Here is a 21,783-nt window from a genome sequence, read left to right as displayed (position 1 = left end):
CTTTTATCTGAAAATTTCAATTATTGAGCACTATTAAACAATTTGTAGTGTTCTCCGTACTTTTATCTAATAGTTTCAACTTTTAGCTATACTTTTAGCTAACAGTTTCAACTATTAGCCATGCTATCAGCCAATAGCTTCAACTGTTAGCTACACTTTTATCTGACAATTTCAATAATTAAGCACTTTTAGACAATGATTTCTACTCTTATCCATACTATTAGCTAACAGTTATAACAGTAAGTCATACATTTAGCTGACAGTTTATACTGTTAGCCATGCTATTAGCTATTAATTAAAACTTTTAGCACTAATGTTAGCTAACACTTTCAACTGCGAGCTATATTTTTAGCAACAATTTTACCTGTTAGCCATAATTATACCTGACAACTTCTACTTTTAGCTGTACTATTAGCTAACTATTTCAACAGCATATGCACATATTTAGTTAGAAAAGATGGGAGGAAAGTGATGCCAAAATAGCATCTTAGCATCCTTGTTTGTTACCACAGCCGGTGTTTAAACCGACTGCATCTGAATCAACTTTAAATAGCAAAGTGATGCTTATAGTCAGAGCAGATTGTGTTAATTAGTGACATGTTTCTGTACTGCAGCTCTAAGTGTGAATTCTAGCCATTCACAGCTGCTATAAAACATCTTTAACTCATTTTTTTCTCCTCATAATTAACCAGAACTTGACTCATGTCCAAATAAAACATGTCAGTGTTTTCACAGGATTAGAAGACGTGTGATCACTGCTGTTTTAGTGTAAATTATCTTTTTAAAGTGACGAGAAAATAAGAAAAAAATCATCTGGTTCTTCATCTCCAGTAACTTTATTAATGATCAGAGTTCTGTCTTCATACACAGAGGTGGGTCCAGATTTATCACTTTTTAATGGACTTTTTCCATCATTTCTGAGCCTCAGAACTTCATCAGTCCAGCAGATAGAACCATGACATTTAGGAGGAGAAACACACCTGAGTTCTGCTAAAAACTGACACCAGATCAGTTTTACATCCATCCAGGTGTCTCAGTCTGACATACACTGAAAATGTGGACAAATTTGTAGACATTTTGAACAACTTTCATTTTTTGTGTTTTTCTGGAGTCATTTTGTACATTTTTGAGTCATTTCTACAATTTAAGATTTTTTTTCAGAATTTTCATTGAGAATTTGTACATTGTTGTGAGTAGGTTTTAGTAAAACACATTTTTAGAAATTTAAGACAATTTCAATAAAATTTTCAGACTGCTTTGATGTCATTTGACTATTTATAGATGGACGAGTTTTGTTAAAAACTGCAACCAGATCAGTTTGAATCCATCCAGGTGTCTCAGTCTGAAGACACTTGACATTTGACCAATTTTGGACAATTTTTGACAAAATTTCACCTCCTTTTGAACATTTTGTGATTAATTTGGGTAAATATTGAGTCATTTTGGAAGATTTTCCTAATTTTTGGGCAAATTTCAATAATTTTTGGACAATTTCATGTAATTTTGGACATCTTTTGTCATTTTGAACAATTTTCATGTAATTTGACCAATTTTTAATAAAAACACATCTGAGTTCTGGTAAAAACTGACACCAGATCAGTTTTACATCCATCCAGGTGTCTCAGTCTGAAGATAATGCGAATTTGACCAATTTTGGGCAATTTTCAAGTCAATTCAGACAAAATTTCAGGTCCTTATGAACAATTTTTGAAGTCATTTTGCAAGGTTTTTGTATTTTCAGGGGAAAATTTTGTGTAATTTTGGACATCTTTTGTAATTTTGGACATCTTTTGAGTCATTTTCTATCATTTTTGAAGCATCGTGGACTAATTTTGTGTCGTTCTGTAAATCTTCAGTCAGTTTGGATCATTTTTGAGTCATTTTGGGTGAATTCTGACTAATTTTGGACATTTTTCTTGTCATTTTCAACAAGTTTTATGTCAACTTGGATCTTTTCTCCTCATTTTGGATCATTTTTGTGTCTTTGGAATCGTTTTGGAGTCATTTAGGACAAATTTCATGTCATTCTGAACTCATTTATGTCAGACTGACTTTGTGCTCTCGCTGGATGCTGGATGTTGTGTTTTGAGTCTCTGGGAGGTATTTGAGGGTCTGGGAGTCGCTGCTGCTCCGTAGGAATATATCCTCCAGCCGTCAGTGTGAAATGATACTGGCAGACGTGTTGATTGAGAGGATGTTGATGATGATGATGAAGATGATGTTGTTGTTCCACAGAAATGCAGGATGTTCGCTTGGCGTCTCTCAGCGATCAGAACCTCCTCAGGTATCCGACACGCCGAGCAGAACGGCATGCTGGGAAAGCCGAGGAGCCCGCTGCGAGGCAGGAAGTGGCTCTGTTAGCGTGTTCTCTTAGCGCTGGATGCTAATGAATCAGAGGAAATGCTTCTGAATCTTTGTCTGTCTGCAGCTGCTGCGAAGCTGAATTTTCTCACCTTTAAATTCACCTTTTTGGCTTCACAGATGGTTGATGCTTCGAGTTTATTTATGTAGAGCCTCAGAACAGGTTGTTGAAAGTGTTTTATAAGCAAAGAAAAAAAACTGGTAAAAATATAAAATACAGCAGGATAAAATTACAAAATCGAATTAGTTAAATCTGTTAATTAACTAGACTTTATTCTACACTTTTCGTACAAATATAAGAGTGCTTTCAGGTCGAACAGTGCAAACAAAACAAAAATATACAGGAAAAAAAATGATAAAATGGAAAAAATTTAGATTTATAGAAATAACAATGAAAAAATAATTGTATTAATCTGTATTTGTAATAATGAAATAGTAAAGTAATCTAATAAAAATGATTGATAATATTAAAATACTTAAAAAAACGAATGTAAAAAAACAATGTAAACGAAGCAAAAATATACAGGAAAAAAGATAAAATGGAAAAAATATAGGTCACAATATAAAATAAATAGTAAAATAATATAACAAAAATGACTGACAATAATATGAAAATAATAAAAAGGACTTAATAAAGCAAAAATAAAATATAAAGGAAAGTGACTGAAAAAAATGACAAAATGGAAAAATATAGGTCAATAAATAAAAATAACAAAATAATTATATTAATCAATAGTAATTGTAAAATAATATGATTAAAATGATTGATAATAATATTGAAATAGGAAAAAAGGAAAAAAGAAACAACTGGGGAAAAATGATAAAATTTTAAAAAATATAGGTCAAATAAAAGACAAAAATTTTAAATAACTATATTAATCTGTATTTAATAATTAAATCGTAAATTAATAAAAGTAATTGATTATAATATTGAAATAATAAAAAAGGAAGTAATAAAAAACAGGTAAATAAACTGAATTATGTAAATAATTAGATAAAAATAGCAATAATCATAAATGAATTAATTGATTATATATTTTATAGAATAACTAAAACTTTTATTTATTGGAACAGTAGAAGAAGACAGAAGTTTATAAAAATAGAAATGTTAACTCATTAACTACATTATTATTAACTCATTAATTAAGAGCAGGGGGAGAAAGTTGTAAACCGGAAAAAACAATTCCTTAAAAAATATGAAAAATCTGGCAGCACTAAATAAAACTATTAAAATAACTGCAAATATCTTCAAAATATTCATATTTTTAGCTGATTTAAATACAGTAAAACTGTAATTTTATGGCCCCATGTTGTAAAAGAACATATTAATATTTGTAGAAATACAGGTTTTTAAGCTGGACATTTTTTAGAGTTTTGGTTCTTTACAGTCAACATGTAAATCAATACATTTTCTGTAATTTTATGAAATGTTTTTTAGTAATTCACTCCATCTGAACTACGCCGTCCTGCAGCATTAAATATGTATTAATCTGCAGCAGAAAGTAGTCCCAAAAATGCACTATTTACTGTTAAAATGACAGTATCTGTCTCTTTTTGGAGGTATTCTGAGATGTAAAACTGTAAATTAATGACCTTTTTTTTTTAAAGATTTGTGACTTCAGTCGCAAATAATTAGATTTATTGATAATAATAAAAGTATATAATATGTTTCATTTCTTTATATGTACATAAAATACAGAAAAAAAGTGAACTTTACATGAAAAGTTAATAGAAATCGAAGGTTTGTCCCCCTGATATCTCCACTGTTTGTGTGATTTAATGAATTAATTTGTTGTTAACTTGTTTCTCGTAGTGTCGGAGCTTCAGGAGGAGGGAATAAACGCCATCAACCTTCCTCTCAGCCCTTCACACTATGAGCTGGACCCTGAGGACACCATGCTGGGTAAACAGAGACACTCTGAATAATCCAGATTTATGAGGAGTTAAAGCCAGAAAATGGCAGAACCTGACGCCTCTGTAGCGCTCAGGTCATGTGGTGAGCTTGTTAGGCCACTCTGGGCAGAAGAAATTGGCTTTTTTGGATTATTTCTAGCTGATAAATGTTGTATTTCTTGTGCATTTTTTTGTGATTCTGACTTCTGTTAATCCCCCAGAGGAGAACGAAGTGCGAACCATGGTCGACCCCAACTCCAAGAACGACCGAAAGCTGCAGGAGCTCATGAAGGTTTGTAGGTTTTAAGCATTTCAGACTCGTATTTCACTGCATCTCTTAATAACCTTTATGCAAAAAAGCTCATAATTACAGTAAAAAGCATGAATCAGTGGATCTTCAGCTGCAGGAACAAACTCAAATGTCCTGATTTAAGTCAGTTTTAAGGATTTAAAATCAGCTTTTGTCAGACTATTGAAGGTTTTTGTTTTTTTTTATCAACTAACTGGTTTGTTTTAACATCTTTTAGTGACCCAGTTAAAACAATAAAGACGCTTACAGATAAAAGTTCAGCTCACATTTCTGCCTTTTTATTAACTTTTGATATTTAATCTGATTAATTTCAGACAGAATATCTAAACTGAATCAATTCAGGTCACAGAATGAGCACAGAGAGACAGAAAATGACCAAAGAGACAGACAATGAGAGTTTTTGTCTTGTTTTCTACCTGTCCAGGTGCTGATTGACTGGATAAACGACGTCCTGGTGGGTGAGAGGATCATCGTCAAGGATCTGGCTGAAGATCTCTATGATGGACAAGTTCTCCAGAAGCTGTTTGGTGAGAACACTAAAAATTAGACAAAAAAGTTACAAAGCGACAAAAAATGGACAAATGACAAAAATGAGCCAAAACATTTCAAAAGCGAGAAACAAAGCAACAAAAAAATACACAAACAAAACAAGGGAGACAAAAAAACACAATGACAGAAAACAGGCAAAAACAGTGAATAATGCACAAAACAAAACGACAATAATAAGGCAAAAAACACAAGCGAGACAAAAAGGAAACACAAAACAACAACAGAACAATGAACAATCTAGTATTTTACTTTCTGATCCAAACAACTTGTCATGCTCTAGAAATGATTTTAAATTTATGGTTTTACTAATTTACAATCTGCAGTTAATGTCTTCTCTGGAATTTTTACTCTTTGAGGACCGGATTGGACCCTCTGGAGGACCGCTTTTGGCCAACGGGCCACGTGTTGGACACCCCTGGTCTAATTTAAATCAATAATTAGTTTATTTGTGCAATAGTTCATCATCAGCTTACGTTTCTTTGTTCTTCTGTCAGAACTGCAGCTCAACTTACTTCAAAAGGAAAATCTTTCCACCCAAACATGACCTCATTTCTTCTCCAGAGTCATAATATTTTGTGATTTTGTGATTTCCTGTGAGCTGAGATAAACATCTGCAGCATGGTTTCATTTCAGTTATAAGGAGAGCTGGACGGTCATCGCTGGCATCTGGAGGCAGACTTCAGCTTCGGTTATAAATAAGTCCAGATTTAATAAATAAATCCAGATTTAATAAAACCACCACAGATCTCAGAACAGATCGTTGAAGTTCTTTTACCAACTCTGGACTGAGAAAAATCACTTTTATGCTCCTTAAACCTGCTTTAAAACCTCACCAGTTCATATTTATAATCATATTTATGACTGATTTTCTCTGTTTTTGATGCGTATTTAATTAATTCTCAGGTTTCTCTTGATCTCAGTGACTAAATAACTAAATATCTGCTTCTCGGCTTGGTTTAGAAGAACTCACTCATGCTTTTGCAGAGTGGATTACTGTAATGTAGGACTGCAGCTATCGATTATTTTAGTAATCTAGTATTCTATCAATTATTCTGGCGATTAATCGAGTACTTAGATTCTATGGTTGGCATTACAGCGTGAAAAGAGGAAGTGTGAGCGTGTTTGTCAGAACCAGGATTTTAACCCCCCCTTTACGGCCATCTGCCCCTCTGCTGCAGGTGTGTCTCTCTGATTGCTGCATCCACGCTGCTGGAGTTCAGCGTGGATGCAGCACAGCTGGGGAAGACGCACACCTGCAGTTCATCTCCCAGCTGCAGCTCATCTCCCAGCTGCAGTTCATCTCCCAGCTGCAGTTCATCTCCCAGCTGCAGTTCATCTTCCAGCTGCAGTTCATCTCCCAGCTGCAGTTCATCTCCCAGCTGCAGTTCATCTTCCAGCTGCAGTTCATCTTCCAGCTGCAGTTCATCTCCCAGCTGCAGTTCATCTTCCAGCTGCAGTTCATCTTCCAGCTGCAGTTCATCTCCCAGCTGCAGTTCATCTCCCAGCTGCAGTTCATCTTCCAGCTGCAGTTCATCTTCCAGCTGCAGTTCATCTCCCAGCTGCAGCTCATCCTGCAGCTGCAGCTCATCTTCCAGCTGCAGTTCATCTTCCAGCTGCAGTTCATCTCCCAGCTGCAGTTCATCTTCCAGCTGCAGTTCATCTTCCAGCTGCAGTTCATCTCCCAGCTGCAGTTCATCTCCCAGCTGCAGTTCATCTCCCAGCTGCAGTTCATCTTCTAGCTGCAGCTCATCCTGCAGCTGCAGCTCATCTTCCAGCTGCAGTTCATCTCCCAGCTGCAGTTCATCTTCTAGCTGCAGCTCATCCTGCAGCTGCAGCTCATCTTCCAGCTGCAGTTCATCTTCCAGCTGCAGTTCATCTTCCAGCTGCAGTTCATCTTCCAGCTGCAGTTCATCTTCCAGCTGCAGCTCATCTCCCAGCTGCAGTTCATCTTCCAGCTGCAGTTCATTTCCCAGCTGCAATAAAGAGCTCTGCACTGCACTCAGTGTCGGAGCCTACTGACTGTCTGGGTGCTCATTTGGTACATGCTCAGACCACGGTACATGGAAGACACTGGAGCAGCTTGCCTTTCCCCCCTGTACATATATAGTGGAGCACATGAACAGTATACTATAGGGGTATAGGAACCCCACATGTACTTAGTTGGCGATTTAGAAATCAGTTTTTTTGTTTGGTCCGTTTAAACTGGAGCTGATAGAACACAAATAAGAAAACTGAACAATTTATTAGTATTTATTACAGAGAATATTCAATCAGTAACTTTAGTTTCACTTTGATTTGGTTCAAATTAAAATGATTTCCTTCATTATGAGACAGTCGAACCTAAATACACTTGATATACACAATATCATGTTTGAATATATGAAGTCTGATAGTTGAATTGTGCAGCTGTCTGTTATCAATAATCAGCTGCATTGATCGGTAAAATAAATATATTGCACACGGTTAAGTTTTGTACCAGCGTTCCTGTCTGACATCATTTCCATTCGCAGCTTTTTACCGCCATAAATTTTTAGGTTCCTCATTATTCTCCATTAAAACAACCTGTTTGCATATAAACACACAAAAATGACAAAAAATGATTGCAGATTTAACACAATAATGCCAAAATAACACAGAAATGACAAAACATTGCTTAAATAACACAAAGATGACACAAAAAGGCAGAAAATGACACAAAAGGATGCTTAAATATCTTTAAAAAATGACACAAAAGGACCAAAAAAAATTTTTTAAATTGCCAAATTTAACACAAAAATAGTACTAAAATAACAAAAATGACAAAACAGTGCTAAAATAACACAAAAAGACACAGAAATGACACAAAAGAATAGTAAAATAACTTAAAAATGACACAAAATGCTTAAATAACAAACATTACAAAAAAAGATACAAAATGATGCTAAAATAACGCAAAAAGTCAGAAAAATTACACACAATGATGCCAAATTTAACACAAAAACAACAGACACAAAAGGATTGTAAAATAAGTAAAAAATGACACAAAACGATGAAAAAATGATTGGTTAATTTTTTGTGTTAAACACGTCAAATGGTCGTTAAACTTGGTGTTTGTGTGACGAGTTTGGAGCAGAAAGTTAACAGAGAAAGTTGGAAACCACCTTCGTTCCTGTTAACTCTGACTGAGGGTTTAGTTGTTGTCGACTCACACAGAGAAAGTGTGACTGTTAAAGTGTCTTCATAGTTCAGCCTCTGATCTGATAAACGCTGTTAACACTAGAAAAGCTGCTCCGGGAGCGAAGGAATGGTTTCAGCTGCTGGAATGCTCCGTTAGATATCTACATCCAAAATGCTGCTGCTGCTGAAACACCTTACTCTCATTCTTAGATCCCTGCACAAGCTTTACTTTTTGTCAGCTCTTTAACTCAGTCAGTTTTAATAAAGCTGCAAAATTTCACTGCAAATTGATTTTATTAATTATTTAATTTGATTTATTTAACTCTGCTGTGTTTTCTACTTTTACTTGTTTGATTTCCTTTAACGCAGCCTCTGTGTTTGATAAGACGCTGTATAGAAACACTTGTCTGCTGCTTTGAATGTCGATTTTCTTGAGAAATGTGTTCCTCAGTGGTGATATTTTTACGTTTCTCTCTGCTTCTGTGTTTAGAGAAGCTGGAGGGTGAGAAGCTGAACGTGGCCGAGGTGACCCAGTCAGAAATCGCCCAGAAACAGAAGCTTCAGACGGTTTTAGAGCGAATCAACGACTCTCTGAAGCTCTCCACCAGGAACATCCGCTGGAACGTCGACTGTAAGGAACCCACAGAACATTTCACACTGAAAATAATTTTAAAAATGTTGATTAGCTTTGAGAGAACAAGAAAAAGAAAAAACAAATCAATCAAAACACAGGAAAGTGTGAAGCAGCTGAAGTTCTCTGATTGGCTTGAAACTTTTGTATCGCAAAATCCCGATATTTACAGAGATAGCTGGAAAAAAATATGAGATTTATAAAACTTACTTATATTTCTGGCTGTAATCTGGAGGTTTTTATGGAGGGTTTTGTTGATAAATAATTCAAACACTAATTTATAGAATTTTTTTTCCTTAAAACATGGAGAAAATGGATTTGTTTTGTGCTTTTTGATGGTATTTTCACATTTTTGAGACCAATCCAAAATGTCCTCAAAAATATTCGTGAACATAATGAAATAATTAACACATTTTTGTGTTTAAGTACAAAAGAAATGTAAGAATTATCGCGTTACAGTGAAAAATGATTATTTGGAAACATAACGTCCAAATAATCGGGTCGTTTAGCGCCAGACTAAGTTAAATCAAAATTTTTCACCACCCTAAAAATCATCAAATTTTTGGAAAAAAAATCCTCTTCGACCATGTCTGATTTGCCTCAAATTTTTATAGCACAAAATATGATTATTTATAGATGTATTTGTCAGATTTTAGCTCGATACATAAAATATTTCCTCAGTTAAATTTATTTTTAACAACTCCTCATCGACCCCCTTTGAGGCTGCATTTGAATGACAATATCTCCGGAACTACTAAAGATAAAAATCGGAATTTTCTCTCTTATTTCTCATCATTGCACTGATTCAGAATCTGAAACTGAACTTCTTTTAGGTTCACTTGAACACAGTTTTCTGATCTCAAATCTTAAGATTTTTAGAAAAAAATCCTCCTCAACCCTCTGATTCGCCTCAATTTTCTATAACAGAAAATATGAATATTTAAAAACATATTTGTGAAATTTGACTTTGATAAATTGAGGTAAATTTACTTTACGGTGCCTCCAGTCTTCTGTAATGCTGCCCAGTGACTCTAACAGATACGATCGAACTGCAGCCACGAGAGGAAAAAATAAAGATGAAATAATGAAGATCTCCTGAAGCAACGAGGAAAACAAACACCGACCGGCTGAGATCAGTTCAGAGATAAGAGGAAACATCAGGCTGCCTTTAGAGATGTGTTAATAAATAAAAACACAGTGAATATGAAGTTTAGAGCAGCTAACAGGTCTGTAGAGGAGTCAAAGATCTAAACCAGGGCAGCAGATCACAGAGAAGCTCTGGAAGCTTCACAGAGAGATGGAACCTGAACATGATGGACGTCTGTCAACCACTACATCCAGACTGATCAGAGTCAGAGTTTAAAGTTTAAAGTCAGAGTTTAAAAATTCCTTAAAAGTTTCCCTTAACATTTTTTTTAAAAATCCTCAAATTTGGCAAGAAATAAAATTTAAAAAAAAAAAAAATAATAATAATAATAATAATAATAATAATAATAGTAATAAAAATGGTAAATATTTTTGAAAAATGTATAAAAATCTTCCCAAAAAAATCCTTAAAATATCTAAAGTGATTACATATATATCAGTAAAAATTCTAATATTTTCTTTAAGAACATTCAGAAAAAAATCAACCAAAATCCAGCTAAATTCGTTGGATTTTGGCTGATTATTTATTTTAGTTTAATGTCATGAATATTGTCGCAATTTCTTGTTTGGTCTCTAAAATTTTTCAAGAAAAAAATTAAATTAAATTAAATTGAATAAAAAAGAAAAAAGAAATATATAATTTTCTATGGTATTCTGTTCTACTATATTACATTATATTGTATTAAAATAAATTATATTACATTATCCGTCATTATTTTCATTTGATGTCATAAATAATGTCTCAGTTACTTGTTTGGTTTATAAAATTTTTCAAAAAAAAAATAAATAAATTGAATTAAGAAAAATAAAAATGCATACATGCATATATTATATTATATAACATTATGTTTTTAATTTTTTATAATATTATATTATCCATTTTTATTTTAATTCAATTGCATGAATATTGTCTCAGTTACTTTTTTTGGTCTCTACATTTTTTGAGGGAAAAAAATGTATATATAATATTATATGACATTACATTATAATATATCATATATAATATTCTATTGTATTACATTGTATTATCCGTTTTAATTTTACTTTAATGTCCTGACTATTGTCCCAGTTACTTGTTTAGTCTCCAAAATAATAAAACCGTACTACATGTCCATTTACTTTGTTTGTTCTCATCAGAGAATCTACCTTGAAACGATATATTTCTGTCAATCAGCTAATCAATTAATCAACCAATCGCTGCTCTTCTGGTGTTAATAGATACTCAGGTGGGATCAGGAGAATTTTGGGAAATAAAAATGGGATCATTCCGTGTAGAATCTCCTCCAGAAACCTTGGATTAATTGAGTTAATGATGATTAAATAACTAGTGTGAATAACGGAGCCACTGGCTCTGATCTGAAATAAATCTGTCAGAGCTTCATTTGTTGCTCCTGCAGGTAGAAGCTGTTTAATGTGAATTTGCTCGTCTTTCCTTTGAGCTCTCAGGTGGAGAACAGCAGTGTGTTTTAAGAGCTCTATTCTACCTATTGATGGGCTTCTTTTATGCAACACAGGAGTCAGTGATAATTAATACCACGCTGCCTTTTACTGATGTCAGTAGTTAAATAGAGGAGAAGCTTTCAGAGAGAACGTTTAGTTTTTAGATTAGTTCATACAAGCACAGTGAAGAGTTAAAGACAAATACATCCAGTTTATACCTGATTAATTTGTCCATTTGCAGCTTTCTGGAGCATGATTGGCTGAATTATTTCAATATTATAACTTAGAATTATGTAGTGTAGAGTTGATTTATAGTATTTAATCAGAGATGTAGATGAGTTTAGAGCAAATTTCAATCTGTAAATAAACTTCTGAACCTATGTTTTAACAACAAAACAACAAAAATATGAGCAGACATGATGGAAAACAGGATAAAAACATGCAAAATCTATTTGGAAAACACAAACACCATAAAATACAACAAAACAACAAATATATGAGCAGAAACAAGACAAAAAACGGGATGAAAACGGGCAAAATCCATTTTGAAAACACAGAAAAACAGAAATTACAACAACAAAACAAGCAAAAACAAGACAGAAAACTGGATGAAAATGTGCAAAATGCATTTGGAAAACAGAATAAACATAAATTACAACAAAACAACAGAAATATGTGCAGAAATGTGCAAAAAAAGACGGAAAATGAGATAAAAACGTGCGAAATGGATTCGGAGAACACAAAAAAACATAAAATACAAAAACAAATCGACTGAAAAAGAGGACAAGATCCAGCTTCAGATTTTTAGAACAACTTCTGCTCGACCATCTGAGACTTTTACAGCATAAAATCTGGATGTTTATAAAGATAGTTGTGAATTTTTTGAACAAGTTCTGCTCAACAATCTCTGATTTTCCTGAAATTTTTATAGCATAAGATATGAATATTTAGAAAGATTTTTCTGAAATTTTACCTCGATATGTCAGATATTTCCTGAGTTAAATTTATTATTTTTTAATTTCTTGTCGACCCACTTTGAGGCTGCGTTTGAACAACAACATCTGAGGAACTATTAGACATAAAAACCTGAAATTTTCTCTTATTTCTCTGAATCTAATGCTTTCTTGACTCCGACTGTGTGTTTTTGTGTCGTGCTGCATTTAGAAATCTTTATTTATCTTAAACACATAATTTTTTGAAATGAAGGACAACATCTCCCTCCTGCTGCCGCCTCTAAACATTCTTCACATTTTTCCTTTTATGTTTTTAATGAACTCTATATGAATAACTCACCCTGAGCGCTAACTAGCCACATATTTTCTATTATATTTGAACATTTAAGGAATTTAGATTGAATTGGGAAGTTTTCAGGGGGTGAGGTGATTTTTACCTTCACAGTGATTTTAATAAAAAAGTGACAAAAATAAGAGAAAAGCAGCAGAAAACTGAGCGTGAAGAGCTTCGTCCAGTGAGCAACACGTCATCCGAACAAACAGGATTTAGCTTTTAGATTCACACAACAATCAGGATCAATTAAAGGACTGAAGGGAGTCTCTGATTGAAGCCTGGAGGCAGAAAGGAATCAAAGAGAGGAGCTGAAAGCCGCCATAAAACCTCACAACCTGACTTCTGATGGAAGCAGGGAGAAAAGTGGATTGATTAAAGGATTCTCCTGGAATAAATGGAAATCATTTACATTCCACCTCATTCACGGAGCTCTTTAGTGTTTCCAAAGAAGACGTCCGTTAGATGTCCAGGGAACGGCAGATTATCTTCATTTGATGAAGCTTCCTGTAGCCTAAACTGGACCGTCTGAGGTCCTGATCTCCAGCATGTTTTACTCTTCCTGTCTCTGTGCAGCTCTGGAAGCTCTACAGCCTCTTTTTCCATGTTTAGATCCATCAGGGAGGAATCTGATCCGCAGCACGACGAGTCAAGAAAACTAGTTTCAGCAGGAAGACTTGTAGATTCTGGGAAGTAAGAGGGAAAATTTCATTTTTTAAATCTTATTTAGCTCCTGAGATGTCAACTTTTAACCCTCGTGTCGTCCTGCGGGTCAAAATTGACCCGTTTTAAATTTTGAAAATGTGGAAAAAATTTATATTTTCACAGAGAAACTTCTGATGTCCCCATTTTCAGCATTTTTGGGAAATCTTTGAACATTTTTTGGTGGAATAAAAGAAATGTTAAAAATGTTTTTTAAGAACATTCACATAAAAAATCAACCAAAATCCAGAGAATTTTGCTGGATTTTGGTTGATTTTTATGTGAATGTTCTTAAAGAAAATATTAAAAGTTTTACTGATATATATGGAATCACTTTAGATATTTTTAGGATTTTTTTTGGAAGATTTTCACTCATTTTTTGAAAATATTTACAAAAATTTTCTTGCCAAATTTGGGGAATTTTTTAAAATTAAACTTTTAAGGGAAGCTTTTAAGGAATTATTGGAATTTTCTTCCTGAAGGTTTTGCAAATTTTCAGAAATTTGGGAAATTTTTTGCTGAATTTTGGGATTTTTGTCAGACAAGGAAACAATGTTTTTTTGGTGCCTGTAAATGAAGACAACAGGAGGGTTAAATTGCATCAAAGTGGGTGGACAGATATGCTATATTTTTTTTAAAAAATAAATTCAGCTCACAGAGTTTTCGATATATTAAGCTAATATTTCAGAAGTATTTTTTATAAATATTTATATTTTGTGCTATAAAAATTTGAGGCTCATTAGAGATGGTGGAGCAGAAATTGTTCTAAAAATTTGCTGATTTGAGATCAGAAAACTGTGAACTGAATCAGTAACATAATTACATTTTAGGGGTAAGATTTCAGTTTATTTTTTAATCTTTAGGTCCTGAGTCATTCAGATAGATTCAAAGTGGGTTGACTAGTAATTTTAAAGATACATTTAACTTGGGAAATATTTAACATATCGAGCTAAAATTTCACAAATATGTTTATAAATATTCATATTTTGTGCTATAAAAATTTAGGCTCATCAGAGATTGTTGAGGAGGAGTTCTAAGAAGTTGTCTGTGCAGAAGAAATGTAAAAATATGCTGATTTATAAATGTTTGTATGATTTGAAAAGCCAAAAACAGCAGATATATTTTATTATTATTATCATTATTTATGTACAGTAGCTGCATCATTTCTGTTATTTACTCCATGGCGGATGTTTTTCTTCTCTTCTCGTTAGCGGTTCATGCTAAGAGCATCGTCGCCATCCTCCACCTGCTGGTGGCGCTGTCGCAGCACTTCAGAGCTCCAATCAGACTACCGGACCACGTCTCCATCCAGGTGGTCGTCGTACAGGTGAGTTCTTAACGTTCATCATTTCTGAGCCTCAGAACTTCATCAGTCCAGCAGACAGAACCAGGACATTTAGGAGGAGAAACACATCTGAGTTCTGGTAAAAACTGACACCAGATCAGTTTTACATCCATCCAGGTGTCTCAGTCTAAACACTGAATCTGGTTTCTGTTTTTGGTCATTTTCTCTATAACCATATAATCATAAAAATAAATCTTGTCATTTTGGACAATTTCTTGAAATCTTGCCAATTTTCAACAATTTTGACTCAGTTTGTATGTTTTTTAGTGTATTGTTGGACAACTTGAACACTTTTTGAGTAATTTGTGACATTTTCAGTCATTTGATCCTGATTGATCCTCCATACTATAAAGATTTCTCCCACATGCGCTCTGTTTTGTGTTTTTATGTTTCAGAAGAGAGAAGGAATCCTTCAGTCCAGACAAATTCAAGAGGAAATCACCGGAAACACAGAGTAAGAACACTGCACTGTGCTTCATTTTCACATCTTAGAACGTTCATTTAGATCCACAGCTGATGGATCATAATGCTGCACTAAACGCAACACATTAAATGATTCGTCTTTGGTGTAAAACGTCGCAGACTCACCATTCATGTGTGAAGCTTACAGATTCAACCCAGCGTCCGTGTTCAAAAATGTTCTGTATTTCACAATTAATTTTTGTTTTATTCAAATTCATCAGAAATTTCTAGAAATTTGTCCAAGATGACTTCAAATTTGAGTAATATGCATTAAAAATGTGTCCAAAATGACTAAAAATTTAGTTTTTACGTTAAAAAGGAGACTTTTCATTTAATGCAACTTGTTTTGACCTGTCCCATGTTGAAAATGACAAAAAAATTTCCTAAATTAGTCAACAAAATGTTCAAAATGACATGAAAGTTGTCCAAAAATACAAAAAAAACATCCAAAATTACTCAAATCTATCCGAAATTTTGAGAAATTGTATAAGTCAGTATAAGTCTGTGTTGTTTATGTACGTTTTTGTTCTATTTTTGTGCTTCTTGTAACAAGTGTGAAGCACGGTGGCGGCAGCATCATGGTCCTATAATGGATAAATAATAAATTTCAGTAAAAATCGATGTTATTTATATACATTTTTGTTATATTTTCATGCTTCTCATACCAACTGCGTCACCGGTCCAGTGTTTCATGCGTTTATGGCAGATTTGTACTATTTATTACATGGTAGTACTTGTTTGCAGAGCCTCCTGTTTGCCGTTAGCAGAACCGCTGTGAACACACGACCAGAGATGTGATGGCAGCCTTAGCGGAAGAATTAGACGATTTAACCGGCCGGCTGTTTGTCTCGCTGTGAGTTTGTCCTGCAGCCTGACAGCAGCAACCGGGGAGATAACGGCAGGCCAAGACACACGTTTTGTCACGGTGGATGGACGGGCTGCTAATAACACACACACACACACACACACACACACACACACACACACACACACACACACACACACACACACACACACACACACACACACACACACGGCCAGGCAGGGCGGGTTATTACACCAGGACGGCTGCCCGGACCTGCCTGCCGTTGCCATTGGAGATTACACCGTGAACATGTGTGCGACTGAGCCGCTGCCACGTCTTGCTGTCCTGCCCGCTGCGATATCTGGTCCTGGAGGGACGTCAGCGTTTCCTCCCCTCCAGAACCCACCTGACCTTCTCCTCCAGCAGCAGCAGCAGCAGCAGCAGCAGCAGCAGCAGCAGCAGCAGCAGCAGCCTCCTCCTCCTAACGTTCCCACAGAAGAGCCGCTCAGCGTCACGTCTTCATCCGTCGGTGAGGTCGCTGCATTGTGCTGCAGTATGTCACCGTCCCGCAGGTCATTTCAACGCGCCGAGCTGCGCTATTGTTGATGGAATTAGGAGACCCCAGCTACGTTATTGTGTTGTCATTTCTCCGACATAATCCCTCCGTCCTCGACATTCCTCTGCGATTGAGTTGGAAGCCTTTTATTTTCTCTTTATTATGAATATTCAGGTGTGAAATTGTCAATAAGCAGAAGCTCCCTCCGTATTTATGACACATTTTCTCTCTTTTTTGTGTTTTTTTGCAGGGCTTTCTCTGGAAGACACGGTATGTTTTCACTGACAACAACAACAACAACTATTAAACAGTAAAGTTAAAGTGTTTTTGACTGAATTATTTATTTGTTTTCAACAGAGCGCGATGCTTTCGACACTCTGTTCGACCACGCTCCGGATAAACTGAATGTTGTCAAAAAGGTACCGAGGCCTGCCAAAATACAAATAAAAGCTTTTATATTTGTCATTTAAACCTCTACAACATTTAGAAAAGATGGATTTAGCATCAGTTTCTAAAAAGTAAAGCCTTTACTTTGCTGCATTATTTGTGACAACCAGCAGGTGGCGACTCCTCTGGCTTCTAAAAATAATTCCAATTACACAGAAGTCTATGAGAATATTAACCGACTTCTCATTTGATTTATCACTTCAGTAAGCATTTTTCTAATAACTTAATGGTCTCAATCTGTAGTTTAAAGTCTCCTTCAATACAATTGGATGTTTATTTTGTAAATTGTGGTTCCTTTTAGAAGAAAATTAAAAAATAATTAATAAAAAGTACTGAGATTTGTGTTGCGGCGGTGTAACAATGTCAGATTTGATCCAAAATACAAAACAAATTCTGTATATTTGTAATTTAAAGCCATACACCGTCTATAAAAGACTGATGTAGCCTGTGGATCTGGAAGTGAAGCCTTCAACCTGCATTATTTCTAACAGCCAGCAGGGGGCAACTCCTCTGGTTTTAAAGAATGTCTGATTGTTTTGATGAGAAATGACTGCTTCTATCTTGATTTATTACCTCAGTAAACATTTTCCTAATAAGTTTATGGTCGCTGTTGCTAGTTTCAAGACTTTTTGAATACAGCATGATGTTAATTTAGTAAATTATGTTTCTAATTAGAGGAAAATAGATGAAGAAACAGGGTGTGTTTGACATTTGCATTTGGTTTCATAAATCCAAGACAGCGACGGGCAAATTCCAAAGTCGATGCTTTGAAACGCAGCAGATGCTTTGTCTGTCTTTATTTTGCCTTTATCCTAAACAGAAACTCAAGCGGTTTTCATTTGCTGTGACTTGGTAGCATCATAATGTCAAATTTTAGCTAAAATATTTGGTATATTTAATCCATGTATATAAAAGATCTGAAATGTGAAATCTTAAAGCCACATTCTCTCTAACAGCCAGCAGGGGGCGACTCCTCTGGTTGGAAAGAACGTCTGATTGTACAGATGACAAATGACTACTTCTGTCTTGATTTAATACCTCAGTAAACATTTCCCTCGAGTTTATGGTCCTAGTCACTAGTTTTGAGACTTTTTCAGTACATCATGATGTTCATTCCACACATTATGGTCCTCTTTAGCAGAAAACGGACCACAAACTAGCGATGTTCTCTGTCTGCATTATTTTACTGATATTTTAAGGGTTCTTGAAGGAATTTTTATTTTCTTTACTTAATTTGAGACGCAGGGTTTGTTGACATGCATTTGTCTTTGTGTTTTCAGACATTGATCACTTTTGTGAACAAACACCTGAACAAGCTCAACCTGGAGGTGTCTGAGCTGGACACACAGGTAAGATACACACCTGTATACATACAGGGGAAATATTTACTGATTATTAAGTAAAAGATTATATATATATATATATATATATATATATATATATATATATATATATATATATATATATATATATATATATATATATATATATATATATATATATAGCTTATAAGCCACTAAAATGCATAATATTTAACTTGTGGTTTACTAGTTGGCAGTCAAACCCGTCGACCCACTTCAGGAGTCACAGTAATATAAAACTAAACATGCAGAATATTTTAATATGGTAGAAATGAAATGAAAAGGTTATTTTAGTTGATGCTGCCACCACCATGCTTCGCATCATGATGCTGCCTCCACCGTGCTTCATACCATGATGCTGCCACCACCGTGCTACACATCATGATGCTGCCACCACCGTGCTACACATCATGATGCTGCCACCACCATGCTTCATGTCATGATGCTGCCACCTCCATGCTTCACATCATGATGCTGCCACTTCCATGCTTCATGTCATGATGCTGCCACCACCATGCTTCACATCATGATGCTGCCTCCACCATGCTTCATGTCATGATGCTGCCACCACCATGCTTCACATCATGATGCTGCCACCACCATGCTTCATGTCATGATGATGCCACCACCATGCTACACATCATGATGCTGCCACCACCGTGCTACACATCATGATGCTGCCTCCACCATGCTTCATGTCATGATGCTGCCACCACCGTGCTTCACATCATGATGCTGCCTCCACCGTGCTTCACATCATGATGCTGCCACCACCGTGCTTCACATTATGCTGCCTCCACCGTGCTTCACATCATGATGCTGCCACCACCGTGCTTCCTATCGTGATGTTTCAGGCAGATTAGGGATGTTGAGCAGAAGTTAGAATTCTATTGATCCCAGTTTTCTACCCTGTTGGATCGACTGTTTACTGATGTTTATTAGACTAAATATACATTTTATACTGGTTTCTAGAACTTCTTTTGAATCTGTCCGTCCTGCTGCTTCAGTTTGCAGACGGCGTCTACCTGGTGCTGCTGATGGGGCTGCTGGAGGGATACTTCGTGCCGCTCTACAACTTCTTCCTCACACCTGAAAACTTTGACCAAAAGGTAAAGTTTGACCCATTTTTCTGCATCCATCAGTGAACAAAAAACTAAAATTTATTGTCAGTCTCTTTCCTCTGAGATGAAAGGTGTTAAAATATCCGCAGTTTATTGTCTGGACCTAATACAGCTGCACACACATTACATCAATATTATCTCTATTATTAAATGGATATTTCAAAATATGGCAGCTTGAGTTTGTCCCATGATTCAGGTGGATCTTTGAGCTTAAATCCCACATTAAACATGAGATTAAATGATGTGTTTGAAACCATATTTTTAAACTCTGTTGGAATTACAACCCATTTTAGCTTTGGTAGGTGCATGTGTGTAAATATGGATGTAAATATGTTAAATTCAACCTTAAAGCCGCACAGATGTTTCATTTCACATCCACTTTGCCGTTTGGTGTTTATTTCAGCACCTGCTTTCTCTCCAGCCCCAGTTTTTTTGATAAAAATGTATTATTCACAGCTAGTTTTTGTCAAATTTGAATCATTACTTTTTTAGTAAATATAAACATTTAAAAATAAACTCTAAAATCTAATTTAATTTGGTTTATTTTTATATGCTCTGAACGTTTTGAGGCTCCAGCTGAGGCCGTGTTTGTTGTGTACAGTTACCATGGTTACAGCTGCTAGGAGGTTAGTGGGAAAAAGTCTGATTACTTTTTTTAAATGTGCTAAACTTTAATATATTTAATAACCAGAGTTCTACCTTCATCCTTTGAATATTTTTTTGAAGTCCATAGAGGTGGGTCCAGATTTATCACTTTGTAATTTAATTTATTTTTTTGAGTATTTCTGAGCTCATATATCCCATAATATTCATGCTCAATTTTTTTTTTTTTTTTTTTTTTTTTTTAAGAAAGAAATGGTCTGAAATTGCTCAGGAATTGTCCTAAATGACTATAAATGGATCCAGAATGACTAAAATCTGTTCATAATGACACAGAAAATGGTCAAAATTACTCAGTTATCCGATATTTTTTCAGAATTTGCTAAACTGACAAAATCTGCTCCACAATGACTCTTAAAATGCCCAAGATGCCCCCTAAAACCAGGAACTGTCTAAAATGAATTTAAAATTGTCAAAAATGATTTAAGAACTGTTGAAAATGATTAAAAATTTTAAAAGATAAACCAAAATTTGGACAAAATGACTCAAAATGACATGAAAATTGTCCAGAACTACTCAAAAACAGTTGAAAAAGACTCAAAAAATGTTGGTAACGGCTCAAAGAATTGTTCAAAATTACGTCAAAGCTGTCCAAAATGACTCAACATTTGTTTAAATTTCTCAGCATTTCTCCAAAATGACTGCCAAATTGTTCAAAAAGCCATGAAAATTGTCCAAAATTACTCAAAAAATGTTCAGAATAACTTAAAGAATTTTTCAAAATTGTACAAATTTGTCCAAATTTCCCCAAATTTGTCCAAAAATGACTCACAAATTGTTTAAAAAAAAAAAAAAAAGACATAAAAATTTTAATTTTAGATTAAATTACTCACATTTTTCTAATTTTATTTAAAATTTGTCCCATTTTGCATGGATAAATTGTTAATAAACTGATTTGGTTGCAGTTTTTACCAGAACTCAAATGTGTTTTTCATCAAATTACATAAAAGTTGTGTAAAATTACACAAAAATCGTCCCAAATTTCTCAATACTTTTTGATAAAAACTGTTCAAAATGACACAAAATTGTGCCAGATGTCTTTAAAATATGTGTCCAAAGAAATAAAAACCTTTCAAAATGATCAAGACCTCCCCAAATTATTTGAAACTGACCGTTTGTGCTGCCTCATTTTGGTGTGATTTGGAGATCTTCCCAGTTCAGCGTGGTGGTTTTCCTGCTCTGATCCTGTAGAAGATGATTCTGAAGAAACCAGAAACATGTGAAAGCAGTCAGAGGGAGGAGATGGAAACTGTGGAAGATGTTTTAAACATGTTTTATCACGTGAACGCTGTGACCTCGGACAGAAAGCTGAAGGAGGATCAGGATGTTTGTCCTCCAGGCCTGAACCTCCCTCCAGTGCCTCCCTGTGCAGCAGGAGATTACAGATGCTGTCGGCTCTGATTCCTGCTCCTCTTGTCGAGTCCTCGGTGCCCATTTTCTGCTGGCAGCTCCTCGGCGGCTGCTGGCCAACACCCAGACAAAAGGCTGCCGTGGCGTCTCCTCCTGCAGCAGGCCGGCGGAGACGAGGACGGCTGCGCTGTGGACGGACTCCGG

At 35.2% G+C, this 21,783-nt stretch overlaps 1 protein-coding gene across 1 annotated transcript in view; it reads left to right on the top strand.

The window, feature by feature from the left end:
- Window positions 1-21,783, top strand: part of parvaa (parvin, alpha a) — a 30,429-nt gene that overhangs the window by 4,727 nt on the left and 3,919 nt on the right. The window contains exons 2-11 of the mRNA XM_023274504.3: window positions 4,175-4,264; window positions 4,476-4,546; window positions 4,989-5,091; window positions 8,760-8,900; window positions 14,684-14,799; window positions 15,213-15,271; window positions 16,891-16,910; window positions 16,998-17,059; window positions 18,368-18,436; window positions 19,456-19,557. Of these exons, the coding sequence (XP_023130272.1) occupies window positions 4,175-4,264; window positions 4,476-4,546; window positions 4,989-5,091; window positions 8,760-8,900; window positions 14,684-14,799; window positions 15,213-15,271; window positions 16,891-16,910; window positions 16,998-17,059; window positions 18,368-18,436; window positions 19,456-19,557 (833 nt within the window). The remainder of the gene's footprint in view (window positions 1-4,174; window positions 4,265-4,475; window positions 4,547-4,988; window positions 5,092-8,759; window positions 8,901-14,683; window positions 14,800-15,212; window positions 15,272-16,890; window positions 16,911-16,997; window positions 17,060-18,367; window positions 18,437-19,455; window positions 19,558-21,783) is intronic.

The sequence above is a fragment of the Amphiprion ocellaris genome, chromosome 3 (assembly GCF_022539595.1).
Source record: "Amphiprion ocellaris isolate individual 3 ecotype Okinawa chromosome 3, ASM2253959v1, whole genome shotgun sequence".
NCBI classification, from domain to species: domain Eukaryota; kingdom Metazoa; phylum Chordata; class Actinopteri; family Pomacentridae; genus Amphiprion; species Amphiprion ocellaris.
This window is presented reverse-complemented; position numbering and strand designations above follow the sequence as displayed.